Consider the following 19,905-nt stretch of genomic DNA (forward strand, 5'->3'; position numbering starts at 1 on the left):
TGGAAGATTGAAGTTTTGTTAAAGGAAAACTTAATGCATGAAGATGAGGTGATAAGTGTAAAAGAATATTGGGAAAGTGAAAAGTATTGGACACAATATAGCATGGTGCTTGCATTTGGAGCCATTCTTGACCCACGGATACAGCTTTCGATGTTGGAGTTTTTTTATTCTAAGGTTGATAGTGATATTGTTAAATGTCTCGAGAAGATAGAACTTGTGAAAGCAAAATTCTATAAGCTTTTTGATGAATATTCTAAGACTGACAATGCAAGTTCTTCACGACCACGATCTTCTTCTAGCACACAAATTGCTCCCCAAAGTGCAGGAGAAGGTAAAGGAAAGAGCAATAACATTTTTTATGTAAGTATTCTAATACTTTTTTCTTTTATTATTTAACTGATTTATATTTTCATATCATAATTATTGCAATTAATATAGGAAATGATGGCATATGAGAGCCAGACAATTACAAATGTTGGAAAATCTCAAATTGATCTTTATTTGGAGGAGCCAAAACTTGAATTTGCATATCATCAAGATTTGAATGTTTTGGAGTACTGGAAGGATAAAAAACATCGGTACCCCACCATAGCAATGATGACATGTGATGTTTTGGCTATTCCAATTACTACTGTTGCATCAGAATCAGCTTTTTCCATCGGTGCTCGTGTGCTTACCAAGTATAGAAGTTGTACACTTCCTGAAAAAATTCAAGCTCTTATTTGCACTCGCAATTGGTTGCATGGTTACGTTGGTAATTTTGTTTACAAATTTCTAGTTTGTTGTTGACTTAGTTGATAAATTAGTTTATTATTATTTTAATTTTAACTACATTCGTATTTTTGTATTTTAATGTTGATCAAGGTAATGAAGACGACACAAGTGTTAAAACAGCGTTGCCTAATCAGGGATCAAATGCTGATATTGATAAAGGGGGAGAGGATGAAGATGGAGGAGAAGAATTTGATATGAATGATTTCATGATTAATGAAATTTAAAAAAATGTATTGTTTTTTTTGTTTAGTTTGATGAACTTTAATTTCTTTGAACTCTTTAACTTTTTAGCATTTTGTTCGTTTATTTCACTGTCAATTGTGGCATTTCATGTTTTAACATTTACTCATCTTTGGATTCTTTGACCGCCAACAATCCTTTTTTATTCAAATTACAGCACATCTTTTTTTGTCAATTGTTTTGGGTGAACTACAGTATGCAAAACTAAGCAAATGTATTGAAATTGTTTAGATTTTTTTAGACCCATGGGTTGGCCCAACCCAACCCGCGGCCCATCTTTTGGTGGGCTGGGCTGGGATTTCCCAACCCACCAACCCGATGGGCCGGCCCGCCACGGGCCGACCACTTCCCAACCCGAGTCGGGCCGACCCAACTCGACACGGGCAGGCCCGATTGACAGCTCTACACATCAGAAAAGATTTTTTAGATTTTTTGCTAAGGCTAGAGAAGTGATGGCTGGAGATGATGGATCGGGACCGGGAATCAACAAGTTTGACGGTACATATTTTACGTTTTGGCGACTACAGATTATTGATTATCTGTATAGCAAGAAGTTGCATCAACCTCTATCAGGAAAGAAGCCGGAAAAGATGGAGGATGATGACTGGAAGCTTCTTGACCGACAAGTGTTAGGTGTAATACGATTGACCATAACGAAGAACGTGACACATAATGTGGCGAAGGCAAAAACAACGGAGGAAATGATGTCCATTTTGTCAGACATGTATGAAAAGCCATCGGCAAATAATAAAGTACATCTCATGAAGAAGTTATTTAACTTGAAGATGAGAGAAGATGCATCGGTGGCTAAACACATCAATGAATTCAACACGATTGTTTCACAGCTAACATCTGTTGAAATTAAATTTGATGATGAGATTCGGGCACTTATTCTTTTGGCGTCTTTACCAGACAATTGGGAACCTATGCGGGCAGCGGTTAGCAACTATGTTGGAAAAAAAAAAGCTACAATTTAATGATGTCAGAGATCAAATTCTTGCTAAAGAAGTTCGCAGGATGGATCCGGGTGAAGGAACATCATCGAGATCTGCTCTAAATCTTGAGAATAGGGGAAGAGGCAGGAGTGGCGAAAAAAGTTTTAACCAATGGCATGGTAGATCCAAGTTAGAAAATGGAAAAGACAATAATACATTTGAAAAGAATGTGAAGTGCTGGAGCTGTGGTGAGACTGGTCACTTGAAAAGGAATTGCAAATCAACCGCCTTCCGATCCGTGGGAGTATACAATGACAACTTCCGGGCATGAGTGACCGATCGTTCAACCCTCTTCTTTCGGATGACGCCCGAAGGAACATTCTTTATACCCGATACTCCCTCCTACCTTCGAGATCCTTCAGCGTAATGTCGCTTCCCGACTCCTTTCTTCCGGCCTACCCCCGCTCTCTTAAGGCTTTTCCTTCGGCGGCTACTGATATAACCATATTCATGAGATGCGAGATCCCGTCTTGGGGCAGCTTAGAGCTGTCTGTTTAGTTGAGTCGAGCTCAATGAATTTCCTCTTATACCTTGTATTGAATGACTAGCTGCTAAACGCCCTACTTCGAGTACTGGATTGACTTTCTACACAAAGAACGACGCTAATGTTATTACTGAGAAGGTACATGATGCTCTATTACTATCCATGGAATGCCCGGTTGATTCTTGGGTTATGGACTCGGGAGCTTCATTTCATACCACTGGTAATCGTGATGTATTCGATAATTACATTGCGGGAGATTACGGAAAAGTTTTCCTGGCTGATGGAAAATTTTTGGAAATAATTGGTATGGGTGATATCCGGATGAAGATGAAAAATGGATCTGTCTGGAAAATCAACAAAGTAAGGCATGTACCAAAGTTGACACACAATCTGATTTCAGTGGAACAGCTTGACGACGAAGGTCATAAGGTGATATTTGGTTATGGTTCTTGGAAAGTGAAAAAGGGAGCCATGATTGTTGCTCGAGGAAAGAAAACTGGAACACTTTATATGACTTCCAGTTTGAGAAATAGAATAGCGGCTGTGGGTGCTGGAGCTAATTCAAGTCTATGGCATAGTAGGCTTGGGGATACGAGTGAGAAGGGAATGAAGATGCTTGTCTCAAACAGAAAGCTACCGAAATTAAAGATCGTTGAACACAAGCTGTGTGAACCTGTATTTTTTGGAAAGCAGAAAAAGGTGAGCTTTTCAAAAGAGATTAGAGAACCGAAATCAGCTGATTTGGAGCTGGTACATACTGATGTATATGGACCATCTCCTGTGACATCCTTGAAGATCACTCAAGATATTATGGCACTACTGTTGACGATTTGAGCTTGAAATTTTGGGTTTATTTTGCAAAAAATAAATCGGATGTTTATGAGATCTTTAAACAGTGGGAGTTAGCCATGGAAGATGTGATGGATTCACTGTCATCCAATCACATGTGGAAGTTGTCAGGACTTTCTGAAGGTAAAAAGGTTTTACATAGCAAGTGGGAGTACCGGTGAGAACATGACGGTAGCAAGCGGTACAAAGAAATACTTGTTGTAAAAGGTGAAAAGGAAGTCATTGGTTACACTGCTATTTTCTCTCTGGTGGTAACATTAACTACTATCAGGACTGTACTTGGATTGATGGTAAAAGAAGATTTACATCTGGAACAGTTAGATGTAAAGACGACGTTTCTTCATGGTAAGCTAGATGAAGAAATGAATCAATCACAGGGATTTGAAGTACGAGGGAAAGAGAAAATGATGTGCAAACTTCAGAAGAGCTTGTATGGTCTCAAACAAGCTCGAAGATAGTGGTACAAGAAGTTTGATGGTGTAATGAATAATGATGGTTTTCGGAGGTATCAGGCTGATCACTATTGTTATGTGAAGCTTGATGGTTATTATATCATACTACTGATATATGTAGATGATATGTTGATAGCAGGAGCTTGTATGGAGGAGATTGATAAACTCGAGAAAGAGTTATCAAAGAAATTTGTTTTGAAAGATTTGGGTGCTGCAAAACAAATCTTTGGAATGTGGATCCTTAGAGATCGGGTGAATGCAGTCTTGAAGCTTGAGAAGATTCCTGGAAGCAAGAATCCAGCTGACATGCTCACGAAGGCTGTTATCATTGAAAAACTGAAGTTGTGTTTGACTTCAGTTTGTCTCCTGGACTAACAAAAAGAGGTATGAGCTGCTGCACTGATGGTGTGAAGACATGATTGAAATCAAGTCTTCAAGTGGGAGAATTGTTAGGTGAGTTTATTTAATGGGGTGGGGCCCACACATTAAATAATTTAATAATTAAAACGTATCCCACATCGAAAACATTACAAAAATGAATGAGGGATTTAATTATAAATAGAGCTCAATTTCTTCAGTTATTGTATCCTAAAATCAAAAGTTTTTCAGCTTTGATAAAAAGAGAGTGCATAGAAAAAAAGAGTGTATTTTTTTCTTGAGTGCGGAAATTCTCTTGTGTGAGTTAGAGAAATTATTTTCTCGGTATACTCGGGTTTGGGAGTGTGAGATATTTAGTGTATTGGTGTATACACTTGTTGTAATATTTCTTCCGGTTATAAAAGTTGCAGTGCTCCGTGGACGTAGCCTATATTGGGTGAATAACGTAAATCTTTGTGTTTTTGTTGGTTATTTTTATTCCGCATTTTTGGATACACTATTATCATCATGATCGGCATCGGTTCGGTGTAATTTCTCAACAAATAATATTGTAAAATTTAAGCATGTAGAAAATAGAAGGATGGAGAGAAAACATTCTCATCATTTATGAATTGTCATCTTCAATATTTGCTTCCATATCTCAACAATATAATGTTTCATCACAATAAGGAATTTAAAATTTTAAAATTAATATATTTAAATGAAAATTGCTTTTTTGTTCCTCTATATTTGATTTTTGTATTCAATGTTATCAAATTTCAATTTCAATTTTAGTTTGATATCTTTGATATTTTTTGAAAATTTTAGTTTTTTTTCCCACGTGACGTTGATATGGCATTAATGTTGAGTTGATGTGACGCTGACGTATCCAGTGTCACATCAACACTCTCAAATCTCCATGAAATTTGACTAAAATTGCTAAAAATATGAAATTGTAGAACTAAAACTGAAATTTAATAATACAGAAAACCAAAACCGCAAAGTGACAAAATTACAATATCAAAAATATAGTTTTCTCCTTTAACTAAACACATATTAATTTATAACATTCATAAGAATATATTGATTGAATTAACTGTAGCTTAAATAATGACACCCCATGTATATTCCTTATTAAAGGAACAAATAACCTAAAATTACGTATTAAATAGATAGCTGCTGTTATTAACCAAGAAATCCTGTGTTTTCTTCTCATAATAATAACCATTTGAAGCAGAAGCATCAGCAGAGAAAATCATTGCGCCGTTTACCTCAAACCCATTGCTTTCCAAAACCCTCAAAGCCTCAAAGAATGCATCCCCTTGAATCCCTCTTCCAAGCACTTCATAGCTAGGCAAAACCTTGTTTTTATCAAATATCTCTGTCCTATTCTTAAAAACCTCCAAGTACGCTTCTGGGGTCTTGATTTTATCGGTATAGAACTGATAGTTCACGTAATCAATGACATCCCCGTATCTTTTGTACAGCTCAATGTATGGCGAAACAGTGAGGTAAAATGGCGCCACAGTCGCCACCGTGATCACACTTTGATTCTTCAAGAGAGTGATGAGTTCTCCTATGCAGTAGGCGAATGTTTCATTGCTGTGTTTCGGGAATCTTTCGTAATCTATGTCGATTCCGTCCAAATGGTAAGTGGTGATGAGGGACTTGAGTGATGAGAAGGCGTTTGAGATCCAGAGATCTTTGTCTCGTGGGTTGTACCAGGAGAGGACTTTGGGCCCGAGGCTCCAGCCGGAGAGGCTGGCCATGGCTTTGACGTTGGGGTGAGCGCGCTTGGTGGCTGCCACCGCGTTCGGTGTGAGGGTGGAGGCCCAATAGGGTGAGAACACGCCGTTCTGTGGGTTGCCGGAGGAGTTGGCATCGATGGCGAAGCTGAGTAAGAAGTGGAAATCTATGGCCGGCAAAATGGGGACGTTGCGGAATTTGACCGGGGCACCGGTGGCTCCTATGTACTCCATCATCACCTTTCCATCTAGCAAAACCGCACATTAATCAGTCGAAGAATCATTATTTTTTTAATTTATGATAATCTTGTTTATCCATTATCTTCAAAGTTAGCAAATACAAGCACAATACTACATGTAAAACAATGCTTTAAAACTACAAATACATTGTCTAATGCATGCATAAGATATAGTTTAAACAATGAAGATGGCATATATATTTTGAAGTTGAAATTTGTAAGAGGACTACAAAAATATACACAAAAACATCGGCGCGCGCGCGTGTGTTCAAGCTTACCACCAAGTTGCTGGAAACTTAGACCAAAGGCGATGATGAAAAGCACATAGGTTAGCTTATTCATATTCATATATATAGTTTTGCCTTCTTCCCTTTTTGGCAAACAAAAATTAATATTCACTCATACAAGCCAGCATTAATAGAAAGCTCTTGCAAATTGGTTATTATATCTTTATATATAGGTTCCAAATCCAGCTAGTTGTTAAATTTATTGATTAATTAATTTAGACGACGGACAAAAACTTACAAAATTCTCGTCGAGATTGTCAGGACAAGTTTCTTGAATTGGTCAATATAATGGAGGCAAGCTTTCGATGTATATTAGGACAAATCTTGAACGGGGCAAAGCTAATTAAGGAACATGTTTGGCTTTCATGGCCTGTTTGTGCCTTCCAGTGCGGCAAGATTAGCATATAATTACCGAGCTTTCAATTTTATTTTTTAACTTATATGAATGAACAAGCTAGTCTACTGGCCCCACGACACACCAAGAAATCGACAAATTAAAGGGGCCAAACAAGGTTTTATATTATTTTTAACGTGAATGAGGGCGATTATCGCCATTCAACACCAATTGGGTATGAACTATATAGCACGTAGCTTGGAACTGTCAAAGTTGTGCTTGGATCGACTAATTTTATGATCATTTCAAAATACATGATTCAAATACACTTTAATTTTTCGGGTAAGTTTGAAGGAGAGGATTTTAAATTCCACACCTGGCCAATTCACTGTAAATTACAATTAATTTCGAATAGTATTTAACATTGGTGTCGTGATTTGATGATATTCAAATCAAATCCAAACAAGTTCCGAAATTCACTAGTAGAATTTCCTTGATTTACTTCGCATATTAAATGAAGTAATAGGTAGATAATTGCCGAAGTAGATGCACATGAAGTAATATGGTACCATTTTACTTCGCATTATCACCGAAGTCATATCCAAGAAATTAGCGAAGTCTTTGGCCGGTTCAATGAGGGAAAATCGGTCCGAAATTAGACCGATGCCGAAGTAAATCAACGTCTTTTACGTCATCGATGTCTTAAAGTGCAGTATTAATAGCGTATATATAACTTCATAGTTTACATTGAATGACGAAGTAAATGTGTTATTTAAATTCACCGAATTTATGTTTTGGTGAAGTAATTGATGTGAACGACTTCGATGTTATGGAACTATGATGAAGTAAATATATTTTATAACTTCACCATAACTTTTATTTGTTGAAGTATTTGATTTTCTGTTACTTCGCAATTTGCATTTAATGACGAAGTAATAGATTTAAAAGACTTACATTTCTTTGTATTGTAGTGAAGTAATTAATAGAGAACGACTTCACAATTATTGAGTTGTGGTGAAGTAAATTTTTTCTTTAACTTCGACACAATTTTAATATGACGAGTTATTTTGTATTTTATTACTTCATCATTTAATTTAGTATTGAAGTAAATAATAATATTTTATTGCAACACAATTTTAATTTAACGAATTAATTTTTGATCACTACCACACTAATTTAATAAAGTAGTGAAGTAAAAACATAATTTTCACTTTATCAAAATACTTCAATTAATATACAATATTACCACTATATACACACAAGCACACATATAACTTAAAATACATTCATTTGGTTCTTAAATTATACATCTAAAAATAATGAAAATTCACGAATCAACAAGTATATATACCAATCCACAAGTATATATCCACAAATCCACAAGAATAACCCAAAAATATATATATCCACAAGTACATATAACCCAAAAATATATCAGCAAGTATATCCACAAAACCAAATGTGCATATCCACAAGTAATTCCTAAAATGCACAATGATGCACATGATCCATTTAAGCACCTACATAAGAGTAGACGAATTCGCTCCATTCACTTCTAACTTCATCATATTGAGATTGGTTGTAATATTGGTTCTTGATTGATCCTGCAAACTGAAATGTAAAAAATACAAGATGCATTAGATTAATAAGATCATTCATCCAAAAAAAATGACAATATCCACAAATGAGAATGTATTATTCAGAGCCAGTTTCAGAATATATTTCAGATTAATTTTTAGGAGATTCCACACTTCAAACTATACAATAATTCTATATTTTGAAATCAAGACACTGAAATCTATATATTAATTCTAGCTTCTAAAGGCAAATCTTTGTAAAGTTTATAACAATAAACTAATATCAACAAATAAACAATTGTCATATATCATACACACCACTCTCAAAAATAAAGATCAAATCATATACATATAAACAACAAAACTAAGCATATCATAAACAACAAAATAAAGGGCAAAACAATATCTCAATTATCATAAAATGCATATTACCATATTCATATATATCCCAACGGAAACAAATTATCTCAACTATTAATTCTAATAGCACAAATTCCAGAATTAATAATTATATAGACTTCATGTGCACATATCGCAATGACAGCAGTTTATCTCGATAATAAACCAGAGATATCATAAAGAAGAAACTTACCATCTTCTCCAACTGTGGATTTTCATATTCAGCTATCTCTTTCATATACCTCATAACACAATATCCACATTCAACAGAACCACTTTGTTTTAGATTACCCTATATATAATGAAATTGAAAAGTTAATGCAACAATCATAATCCAAATAATAAGAACTATCCATTCATGTCTTCATACATAGGCACAATTCATACCGTCAATTGTTTAAAACACGGCCTTTGAGAAATATCCTTCGAGGCATTGTACATTTTGACCCCACTACAAATTAAAAAGAAAAAAATTATCATTTTTTTTTTCATATTTATAAGTGAATGCATTCAAAATCAATATAATCTACTATTTACTTGATCACTACATTTTTTTTTTCATATTTATAAGTGAATGCATTCAAAATCAATATAATCTACTATTTACTTGATCACTATAGTTTTACATGCATCGTCTTGGTTTCTGTTAGTCGTAGAGTTCAATAAATATATCATATTTTTATCTTCATCCTACAGCAAAACCTAATATTCTTCCCCCCCCCCAAAAATAATAATCCTACACCTATTATTACATATTATTGGATAAATTAGGTTTTCTCGTGAAATACGTGAGAAAGAAAACATTACAAATCCAACAATTTACAAGAAAACGAGCTCTCATAAAGAAAATATTCACAAGATAATGAGATATCATCTAAGACAAACTTAAACTGGAATCCTCATAATTATACTAGATGACAACAGAGTAAAAATCCAAAAACGTGAAGCTAGATGCCAGAATGTCAATTTTTTCGAAATTGAAAAATCAATCCATTGAACAACTCATTCACGGTAACCCGCTGTAAATCTAGCCGCCAGAATAGTCCTCAGCAATAAACAAATACCACATACATTTTTTTAACAGGAGGTGAAATGGCAGATTGACTAAGACTAACTCTAAGAAATGTGTATGACATTTGATCTCCCACCACAGAATGAAATCCTCATAATGCAATCCTCAGTATGGCAGATTGTGTACAAAATGAAATCCTCAGAATGCCTATATACTATATATATTCAACTTCCCCTAACTTTTGATCTCCCACCACCTTTTTTCTCCGTATGAACGAATTGTACCAAATTTATGCAAACTCAACACCACAAATATATACCTACGTATATTTGTGTACGTCTTTAGAAAAGTGTTCAAAATTAAACCAACAACAAAAATTTAAAATTACAAAATTGAAACCTACGTATATTTGTGTACATCCAACAACAAAAATTTGAAATTACAAAATTGAAACCTACGTTTGTGTTCATGTATTTAGAAAAGTGTTCAAAATTAAACCAACAAAAAAAATCTGAAATTACAAAATTAAACCAACAACAAAAATCTGAAATTACAAAATCGAAACACTTCAATCATAGAGGCAACAATAAAATTAGAGTTTTAATCTCCATTTCAAATTAAATTATATCTTTAAAATGTTATTTTATTTTATTTTTTTAAATTCGTGGTCTAGTGGCTATTCCAGATTTTAGGCGCTACAATTTAAAAATCGAGGGAGATTAAAAGTTAACTATCGGTTAATCTATTACAAAGTAATTATGGGAAGTTAAAAGTTAAGTATGGTTATTTTTTACTTCACTAAATATAAATTTTAATTTTTTTAACATATTACTTCATCAAAATTACTCTGTTGAAGTAAAAATGTTACAAAAAAGTAGAAGTGAAGCCCATGTTTTTTAAATTTTGAAGTAAAAATTAATGTTTTATTTCGCCGGTGTTATTACCGAAGTTGATGAGTATATATTACTTCAGCATTAATAATTTTCGAAGTAACCAATGGCGAAGTAAAAACAAAAAATTCTACTAGTGATTGGTTGTGTAAGTTGGTTTATTTTAACTTTTGCTCATGTTAACCGATAAATATTATTTTTTCTTCTTTTAATCTTTCTTGTCAAAGTACTCACGCCATGATGATTATTGCTAAATAGGACCAGGTATTGCTCATATGTGCAACATCATATCAATGTTCTAACAAAAAACGATTAAAAGTGCGAATACAAAAACCAATCTATTCGACGCCACATCCAATCACGATTCTCAGTTAAATCAGAAAGCAACTTTAATAGCATTCAGTGTTGTATATGACATTTTATGGCCTGCGTCGAGTTTGAAAAATAGACCCTTCAAATGATAGATCAAAATTTGTTATTAATAGTTTTTTTCATAAATAAACAAGCCAAAAATAAACATAAATATTAAGGTTAAAACATTTCAAATAATCACTTAAACACTACTCGTCTCGTTGCTTTAGACGCAAATTTTTCAATTAAGTTTGAATAATCATGATTTCCAATTCTTTACACACTCCTTCAGGTTTGGATTATATGTTGATAATTTTTAACTAGCCAAGTAAAGCAAAAAGATGTGAAGAAACCCAATGATTTAATGAAAATATCAAATGGTTGGAGTGATGTAGATATTTTAGACGTCTTAATTTTTATTTTTTTTAATCTTCTCTCGCATAATATGACAATCATTTCTATATACTTTGTTCGCTTGGGAAAAAACTGGGTTTGAGACAGTATGCACCGCCACTTGATTGTCACAATATAGATTGACAGAATGTGGATGTTGAAAACCCGGCCAAATCATACAAAGACATGTTTTTACCAAGTAATCTCACATTATGCTAACTTATGGTGTAATGATATAAATACATGTACACTTGAAAAATAGTCAGAAGTTCGATTCTCTCACCAACACTTTCTCGGGCAAGCCTGTCGTATTTGACTTGTATAATGTTATTTACCTGACTAGCATGGTTTGCAGGATATTGCGTTAGTCCGAAAGTTTACCCCGTGCACACCAAATGACAGCAGCAGTAGATTCACATGTCATAAAAAAATATGAGTTCAAATTGAGGTTAAAACAAAAATCTATCACCTAATAAAAGAAATTAGTTAGAATAAGTCGATCCATATTGGAAAACAAGTTCATATTTTTTATTATTATTTTGAAAATATAACAAACCGCCCAATAACTAAAATATCCCAGAAAGTTGGCATTTCTCTTCTCGTGACCCTATTTTGGTTGCTGGCTAGTTTCCATGCAAATACACCTAACGAGTGTTCCCTTTCTTGCTAACGGTTACGGCAAAAATTTGTGTGACATAGTCTCAAAGTTTGTATTTTGTGAGACGGATATCTAATTTGGGTCATCCATGTAAAAGTATTATTTTTTATGCTAAGAGTATTATTTTTTATTGTGAATATGGGTAATGTTGATCCGTCTCACAGATAAAGATTCGTGAGACCGTCTCACAAAAGACCCACTCAAAAGATACTACCATTCAATTTCAAGAAAACACCAAAAAGTGCTCGTTTTATAGCTTACATTATATTCAAAGTAAATGGTCCAGTCAAGTCAATGCCCAGTTGATCTTCGTTTCCAATTATTATTTGTAAAACCGTGTACAACAAACTTGCATGTGATCCATTTCTCAATTCTTCCGCGTAATCTATATAACAATTTATTTATATATATTCGCATTAACTTCAATACTTTCAAAACAGAAAAACCGCAGATGGGATTTTCTTGGTTTTTGTTCCACTTCGTTCTCCACATTTCTTTGTATCCAATAATTTCATCTGCGAATGGAAATTCAAACTTAATTCAAGAAACTTGCAAAAAAACCAAGTACTACGATCTCTGCGTATCGTTGCTCGAATCCGATATGTCGGGTCCAAAATCAGACACTAAAGAATTGGCCGTGATCATGATAAGGTATGGGATAGCCAATGCCACGGACACAAACTCTTACCTCTCGAAGCAAATTCAAGGTGTGGAAAATGACACAGTCATTATGAAGACAGCCATGAGAGAATGTGCAGACAAGTATGCTTCTGCAAATGGTGCACTCCAAAATTCACTCGAAGTATTGAGTGTAAACATGTATGATTATGCATATTTGCATGTAATGGCAGCCGGGGAATACCCGAATGGTTGTCGAAACGCCTTCAACCGGTGGCCCGGGATGTGTTATCCGTCTGAGCTTGCTGTGAGGGAAGATGGATTGAAGCGTATTTGTGATGTTGTTTTAGGGATTATTGATAGCCTTGATTGGTGATATGGTCTCCTTGTTTAAGCTTTCAAGTTTTTGGCTTTGCTTTTTTGGGGGAAAAAAGATGTATTGTAGGATAAAATTTTAATGAGTCTTATTTATAAATTTCCGTCGCAATGTAAATCAATATTCCCTAAAATTTGAGCTAATATTAGTTTATATTGTGATATTGTTCGTGGGAAGTTTTCTATTTGAATTTTTTTTATGATGTATTCTTTGGAAAATTGATGGAGCATGCATAGTGGGAAATGGTTCATTTGACTATGTTCTAAAACTGATTTTCCTGAAATTCCAATGAAAAAGGGAACTAAAACTCTTTGGATATATAGTTCTGTTTTTGTGCTTTTGATCGTTTGTCGAACCAATTTGAACTAGAATTAATTTTTATTTTTTCAAATTTTAATAATCCAAAAATAAAAAACTATAATTAAAATTTATTATAAACCTATAAGATGGATAGATCCAATTTATATATATATATATATATAATATATAAATATATACATATATATGTGTGTATTTTTTTTTGGCATCTCTATTGCCAGTATTGAATTATTAAGCTAAGTAAGAACTTTTGATTTCCTTTTGACCGTGTATTTCAGCAATGAGTCGACTCACAGCATGCCACGACGAGCCCCCCTCCGCCGCCGCTCTCTTGGCGGCTTCCGCCACACCCTTGGCCACCTTCTTCAAAGCTTTTCCATTCTCACATTCCATCAACTTAATCACTGAACTTTTCAAATTCTCATTTGTCACAAATCCGTTCGATGTTCCATCATCTGTACCGACCACCCTTAAACCAATTTTAATCTCTTCCACCAACATCTTCGCATTAAATCTTTGTTCGGCCATCATCGGCCATGCCAGAATCGGAACCGCCGCACATATGGCTTCCAGCACCGAGTTCCACCCGCAGTGACTCAGAAAACCCTGCACGATCTCATGTTCAAGAATCTCTTTCTGATCTACCCATTCTCTTACAATGATTCCTCGTTTCTTAACTCGATCTTCAAATCCGTGAATCGGTTCTTCTTCGGCGTTCCTCACCACCCATAAGAAACTCACTCTCGACTCCTCCAGCCCAACAGCGATTTCATGCAACTGTTTGGCCGGAATACTTATCTGAGAACCAAATGCAACGTAGAGAACTGGGGAGCCCTCAGTCAGCTTTTCGTCCAGCCATCTTCTCCATTTCGGCTTCTGGGATGTTCCAGCGTCAATTTTTGAGGGTTCCGCCAAGCAGAGCGGCCCGATACACCATGTTTTAGGCTGAAGTTTTCTGTTCCAGTATTCCACAAACGGTTCCTCTAGCTCGCAAAAGGTGTTCACAAGCATACCATAGCTGTTATTAGTTGCTGTTTTACACTCGAGAATGAAGTCTAAATCAGGTCCAGTTGGATCACGCTTGTTGAATGGGTGATCAAACTCGTTTCTCCTAGCTCTGATCCAGGGGAAGCTGGTGACTGTGAATGTCTCGTCACCAGATTCATGTAAAGATAGTAAGCCATTATCCATCACATCCTCGACAACCGCCATGGTGTAAAAACTCATACAGTAAAAACTCAGCCGCGGGATCCCGAATTTGGACGCTGCTCCTAGCGTCCAACCAAAGAACATATCTGATATAATGCAGTTTACTTTCGGGATAATGGTATGAATCGCTTCCTCGAAGGAGGGCTGCATCAGTTTTGTGCCGTTCACAAAGGGAATAAACAGCGACATCGAAGGGAGTTTATCGGTGCTCTCGATTCCCGGTGGAATCCCGGGTATATTTTCAGGGAAATCGAGGTCAAGAATTGAAACATCGGCGCCGGAGAGGGACTGAGCAATGAAGGGATGGTTCGCCGGTGTAGTGAGGAGGGTAACATGCACGCCACGACGGAGGAGGAGGCGGGCTAGCTGGAGGAATGGAATTATGTGGCCTTTTGACATGAACGGAAACAGAAGTAGATGAAGCTTGGAACTTGATGAAGAGAGAATAGACATGGCTTCCTTTTCTTTGTCGCACATTTTCTTGATTACGTTATATAGACGGAAAATGTTGATAATTAAGAACGCATATTTACAAATAATTTTATAATTTCAAATTTATTTGTAACTTAATTTGTAATCTCATTGTATGAATTGACTGATATATTTTTTTGAAACAATTGACATAATATCATATAAAAATTACAGGCCAATTTCTCGAGTAGTTCACCAAACAAATATCATAATACTTTTTTTGTCATATAAGCCCACGTTATTATGTTTCAACACTATCGACTTCACAATAAATTAAAAATTTGTGTTGTCATTAATGATTAGTCAATGACAATGAGACAATTACTCCATATGTTATTTTTAGTTTTGGATCTGTTTAAGTTAATAAAGAAGTTGTTTCAGTTTATCCGTAATGTATCAGAACAGAAGCGTTAATTTTTAAATTGTTATATGAATTGTACGTCGTATTTATCGTAACTCAAAAATTAACGTGTCTTGTCTAGGTTTAATCTGTGTTTGGAGAGCCTCCATTAATTAAAAAAATATTTATCGAGATTTGTTCTTCTTATCCGACGGAATCGAGAGAAAAAAAGATTCTTAATTCTTATCAGGACGAAGATGGTGTAAGAGGGTTATGTGACGAGTCTCTACCCGATCTCACACCCAGTACATTCTTTTGAGATTTCTCAGTAATGCTTATATACTAGCTATTGATGCACATATTGTATATGAATATAATATTTTTATATATAATAATCCTAATATAATATAGATATCTCTAGAATTGTGTCAAGTATTAAATAGTTTGTATGAAAAAGGAGTTGGTTGAATAGAGAAAAGTAGGGAGAGAGAAATTGTGGAAGTTATAAAGGTAGTAATGGAAATTTGAAAATATCGTCGCCAACAATACAAATGGATCCTAGCAAAGACTTTTGTCGAATTTGTTCACACAAGGCTCGATTCCACATAAAAATAAATAAATAAAATTAGCCTTCGTGGACCATTGTAACTGTATGCGATGCGGTATTACCAATATTACCATCGTTCGTCGGACTTTTCTTTTGGTATTTACCCCGTTCATCGGACTTTTCTTTTGGTATTTACCCCATTCATCGAACTTCCCGTTTTCACCATGCAGCCTAGTTAAGTAATTAACTTCTTCATTAATAAATACTAGTAAAAGATACACACGTTGTATGTATTATTATTTTTAAGTTTTTTGAAATTGTATATTGACTTGAACAATCGTCTCTCTTTGAGCTAATTTTTGGGATGAACTTGGACAATTCTCTATGAACTTATCATTTCTATTTGTGACTTTGCAATTTTGATAACTTATATTGTCAAAATTGAATCACGGTCTTGTATATTTCAATTTTTGACTATTTTATTTCTTTTTAATCGAGTGTGTTGATGTGACACTTCATACGTGTGAATCACATCTGTGTTAAGTCAGCACTATGTTAACATCACATCAGCGACACGTAGGGAAAACGATCAAAATAGGGGGAAAACAAAGAAAGATACTAAAAGTGAAATTTAATAATATAAATGATCAAAATTATAAAAATGTAAATATATAAAGTCAAAATTGTAATTTTTCCCTTTAATTATAAAGGAAGCGATTTCGTGAAAAAGATTATTCATTTTTATAAGAAACCGAAAACCAACATCATCTTTCATTTCAATTTTCACGTCACTATTTATTTTAGTTCTTTCTTGTGACAATGGCAAAAAACGAAGCCTCGTATTATGTACTCTCATATTATAAACAATTATAATATAAATGTTGAACTTATCAAAACTAAAGAAATAAAATAATAAAAATTTAATAAAAATATTTTATTATTCTAAATTTATAGTAATCTAAGTAATTGATCTCGTGTTATATGTTAAACCAATTAGCATCAATACCACCGATTAGCTCGATTTAGTTATAATATGTAATTACCTCTGTAATTCTATATAATACTCAATTAAAATCAAAAATAATTATACATTTACCATATTTTTTTTACATCAAACTAGCTATAGCGTTAGTGATTCTAAACCTTGGCTTCCCTTTCAATTTTCTCCGAATATAATGTTACAAATACGGATGACAAAGTTCTTGCTACTCTAAGGGTTTGTTTATATAAGTGATGAGATAAATAAATGATTGATTATGCTATAGATAACAAGGTTGATATATTATTAATCAAACATTATGTCATACTAATAAGATTGTTTGTTTCAACATTTTGAATATGTGATTAGCTTCAAAACATTAATAAAAGTTTACTATTATACCTTTGCTAAATTTACTTCTAGACAAGGGTATCAAGCTTCAAAGTCTAAAGTTAATTTTCTCTGTATTATTTATTTATTAAGCTACCGTTGATTGATGGTCGTTATACTGTTAATTAGAGCTAATCACAATTGGTTGGAGATTTTTCAGAATTTTTATGTTGAATTAGCTCTAGATAAATGCTGATTTCGTCTCATGTTAAGTGGTGATATGAAGTTGCAAAGATGATGTTGAAATATGAAATTTTTATTCAATTAAATAACTGTGTATTTAAAAAACAAAATAATTAAAATAAAATAAAAAAATTACACATACTTAAATTTTAAACATAATAAAAAAGCACATATAATTACAAAATGTGCATAATTAAAAAAAAAAACTAAAATACACATGATTAAAAATTAAATATTTTTTTTCCTGATGTGTTATTAATTTTTGGATTTTTTTTACAATTTTTAAATATTTTTTAAATTTAATTTATATTTTATTAAAAATTAATGACAGGACCTCCAAATTATAAATAAAATAAAAGAGGTAGGCTCTTCGCACTTGAATAAGAAATAAGAGGAGAAAAATGTAATTTGTTAGAGTTTTAATAGCCTATCACACTTGATTTTTTAGATTAATAATAAATAATTATTTACAAAATTGGGTATTAAATCGGTCAATGTGTATATTTGGACAATTTATAATCATTGGATGTGCAGTAGGAGTATTATAATTACCTCCACTGTAGCTAGAGTCTATGTACATTAATGGTAAAATCAAGAATTCATGTATGTATTATGATTCTATGAATGGAATTAGCTAGGCATGTAGTCCCAAGTTACCTGATCGTCCATTGAGTTTACACAACAGTCATTGTATAGTATGGAAGAAGGCAATGGCAAAGAATCAAGGAACTGAAAATCGAACAATTCAGAGAGCGGTTCAGGAATATCGTTTTGCTGTTGCACTTGCAATTTTTTTGGATCATAATCTTGATCTGCTGCCTGTTTATGAAATGGCAACTCGACGTTAATGGCGCTATGATGATGATCCCAATCATCAGTATTAATGTTGTGGTCAATATTTAGGATTCCAAAGGCTTGGGCTGATGAAGAGTAGTATAACATACAGTCAGAGGTAGCAGCAGTAGGAGCAGTAACAGCAGCAGCAGTAGCACCGACACTACATGAGATGAGCGGGGTGCAGCTTGATGGGTGGTGCTGCTCATTTGTTAATGTAAATCTTGCTGTGGAAGCAGTATCCTTTGTGAAGTTACAGCACGAGCTTCGCGTTTTGTGATCGGAATAACTGTTGTAAGGTTGTTGAGGATATTGGCTTTTATTATTAGCAGTACTAGAATTAGAAGAAAACGAGAGGAGATTGTGAGTGTTGGGATCGAAGCCTCGAGCAATGAGCTTTTTCTTGATGCAAGAATTCCAGAAATTCTTGACTTCGTTATCGGTCCTTCCGGGCAAGTGCTTTGCTATTTGAGCCCATCTGTTGCCTAAGATCCTGTGCACATCTATGATTGTCGTCTCCTCTAGCTCTGTGAAGGATCCTCTCTTGAGGTCTGGTCTCAGGTAATTTATCCACCTCAATCTGCAACTTTTCCCACACCTTTGCAACCCTGCAGAATTTATACATGTCGACGTCTATGTTTAATCTTGCAATCATGTATTAATTAGAGAATATATATCCTAATTGTCGTCCTATATATTTGCCTTTTTATTATTCCAGTATTCCATACTATCAAAATTGTTTCTTAGTGTCGTATCATTCGATTTTCTGTGTGATTTAATCATATTTTTCTTGAGGAAAAATGACTAAAATCACGAATAAGAAAAAATGTTGCAAGGATGAATGATTAAAACTGAATTTTGACAACATAGGAGAACAAAATTAAATTGCAAGAAGTCAGATGCTAAAACCACAATTCTCCACAAATTAATGGCTGATACAATTACCCGCTAATTTCGGAATCGAACTCCAGCAAGCATGGCCGTGTTTAGCGATATGCGTGACGAGCTTTTCGTCCTCTTCGGGAGACCATAACCCCCTCTTGACTCTCTGCTTGTTGCAACACTGATGAGCCATTCCTCCAGTTCTACTCCACAACTTCACCAAAATCATCAGCTGATCATTCAGAGGCATGACCATCACATACTTTTCATGATAATATATATATGTACAATTAATCCATGCTTTATTGCTGGCTGGCTGGCTGGCTAATATTGCCAATCACGCCTTTATACAGACATGTTGGCAATATGGTAAAGTGTAAGTAATTCCATAATCTAATGTTTTGTATAGCAAATGAACAACTAAATATCCAAATATGGTCATGGTGCATATGTTTTATTTACTTATGCTACAATCATTACTGCAGGCCCCCCTTATTTTGAGTGCTTCAGCGGTTAGCTTCTATCTTCATCTAATCGGTGGACACACAGGTGAACACGGTTGATAAGTAAACATAACAAAATTAGAGATTATATTGGTATGTTACTTGACAAGATAAAATGAATTCTGGGCTGGAATCAGACTAATCTAATGAGATATTGGATTGGACCGGATTGGGAGTGCTACCCTCTAAACTGCAACGAATCCTGGTAATTTACCAAGT

At 34.3% G+C, this 19,905-nt stretch overlaps 5 protein-coding genes across 5 annotated transcripts; 1 reads left to right on the forward strand and 4 right to left on the reverse strand.

Annotated features, from left to right (window-relative positions):
* Positions 1-5,273: 5,273 nt before the first annotated feature.
* LOC142516317 (chitinase 2-like) lies at positions 5,274-6,498 on the reverse strand. The gene is made up of 2 exons (XM_075619850.1): positions 6,414-6,498; positions 5,274-6,144 (listed from the first exon to the last, which is right to left on the reverse strand). Exons 1-2 carry the CDS (start codon positions 6,481-6,483, stop codon positions 5,309-5,311), a joined length of 906 nt encoding a protein of 301 aa, XP_075475965.1. The 5' UTR covers positions 6,484-6,498; the 3' UTR covers positions 5,274-5,308.
* A 1,664-nt stretch (positions 6,499-8,162) lies between these two features.
* On the reverse strand, positions 8,163-9,415 carry LOC142516333 (uncharacterized). Its single transcript, XM_075619852.1, has 4 exons — positions 9,340-9,415; positions 9,120-9,183; positions 8,926-9,024; positions 8,163-8,367 (listed from the first exon to the last, which is right to left on the reverse strand). Exons 1-4 carry the CDS (start codon positions 9,405-9,407, stop codon positions 8,269-8,271), a joined length of 330 nt encoding a protein of 109 aa, XP_075475967.1. The 5' UTR covers positions 9,408-9,415; the 3' UTR covers positions 8,163-8,268.
* A 3,042-nt stretch (positions 9,416-12,457) lies between these two features.
* Positions 12,458-13,348, forward strand: LOC142516349 (cell wall / vacuolar inhibitor of fructosidase 2-like). Its single transcript, XM_075619853.1, has one exon. It carries the CDS (start codon positions 12,488-12,490, stop codon positions 13,028-13,030), a length of 543 nt encoding a protein of 180 aa, XP_075475968.1. The 5' UTR covers positions 12,458-12,487; the 3' UTR covers positions 13,031-13,348.
* A 169-nt stretch (positions 13,349-13,517) lies between these two features.
* On the reverse strand, positions 13,518-15,087 carry LOC142522413 (UDP-glycosyltransferase 90A1). The gene has a single exon (XM_075625825.1). The coding sequence runs from the start codon at positions 15,032-15,034 to the stop codon at positions 13,580-13,582; it is 1,455 nt and encodes a 484-aa protein (XP_075481940.1). The 5' UTR covers positions 15,035-15,087; the 3' UTR covers positions 13,518-13,579.
* Positions 15,088-17,968: 2,881 nt separating this feature from the next.
* Positions 17,969-19,680, reverse strand: LOC142516365 (uncharacterized). The gene is made up of 2 exons (XM_075619854.1): positions 19,247-19,680; positions 17,969-18,909 (listed from the first exon to the last, which is right to left on the reverse strand). The coding sequence occupies exons 1-2, from the start codon at positions 19,437-19,439 to the stop codon at positions 18,098-18,100; spliced, it is 1,005 nt and encodes a 334-aa protein (XP_075475969.1). The 5' UTR covers positions 19,440-19,680; the 3' UTR covers positions 17,969-18,097.
* Between the last annotated feature and the right edge of the window lie 225 nt (positions 19,681-19,905).

The sequence above is a fragment of the Primulina tabacum genome, chromosome 1 (assembly GCF_025594145.1).
Source record: "Primulina tabacum isolate GXHZ01 chromosome 1, ASM2559414v2, whole genome shotgun sequence".
NCBI lineage: Eukaryota > Viridiplantae > Streptophyta > Magnoliopsida > Lamiales > Gesneriaceae > Primulina > Primulina tabacum.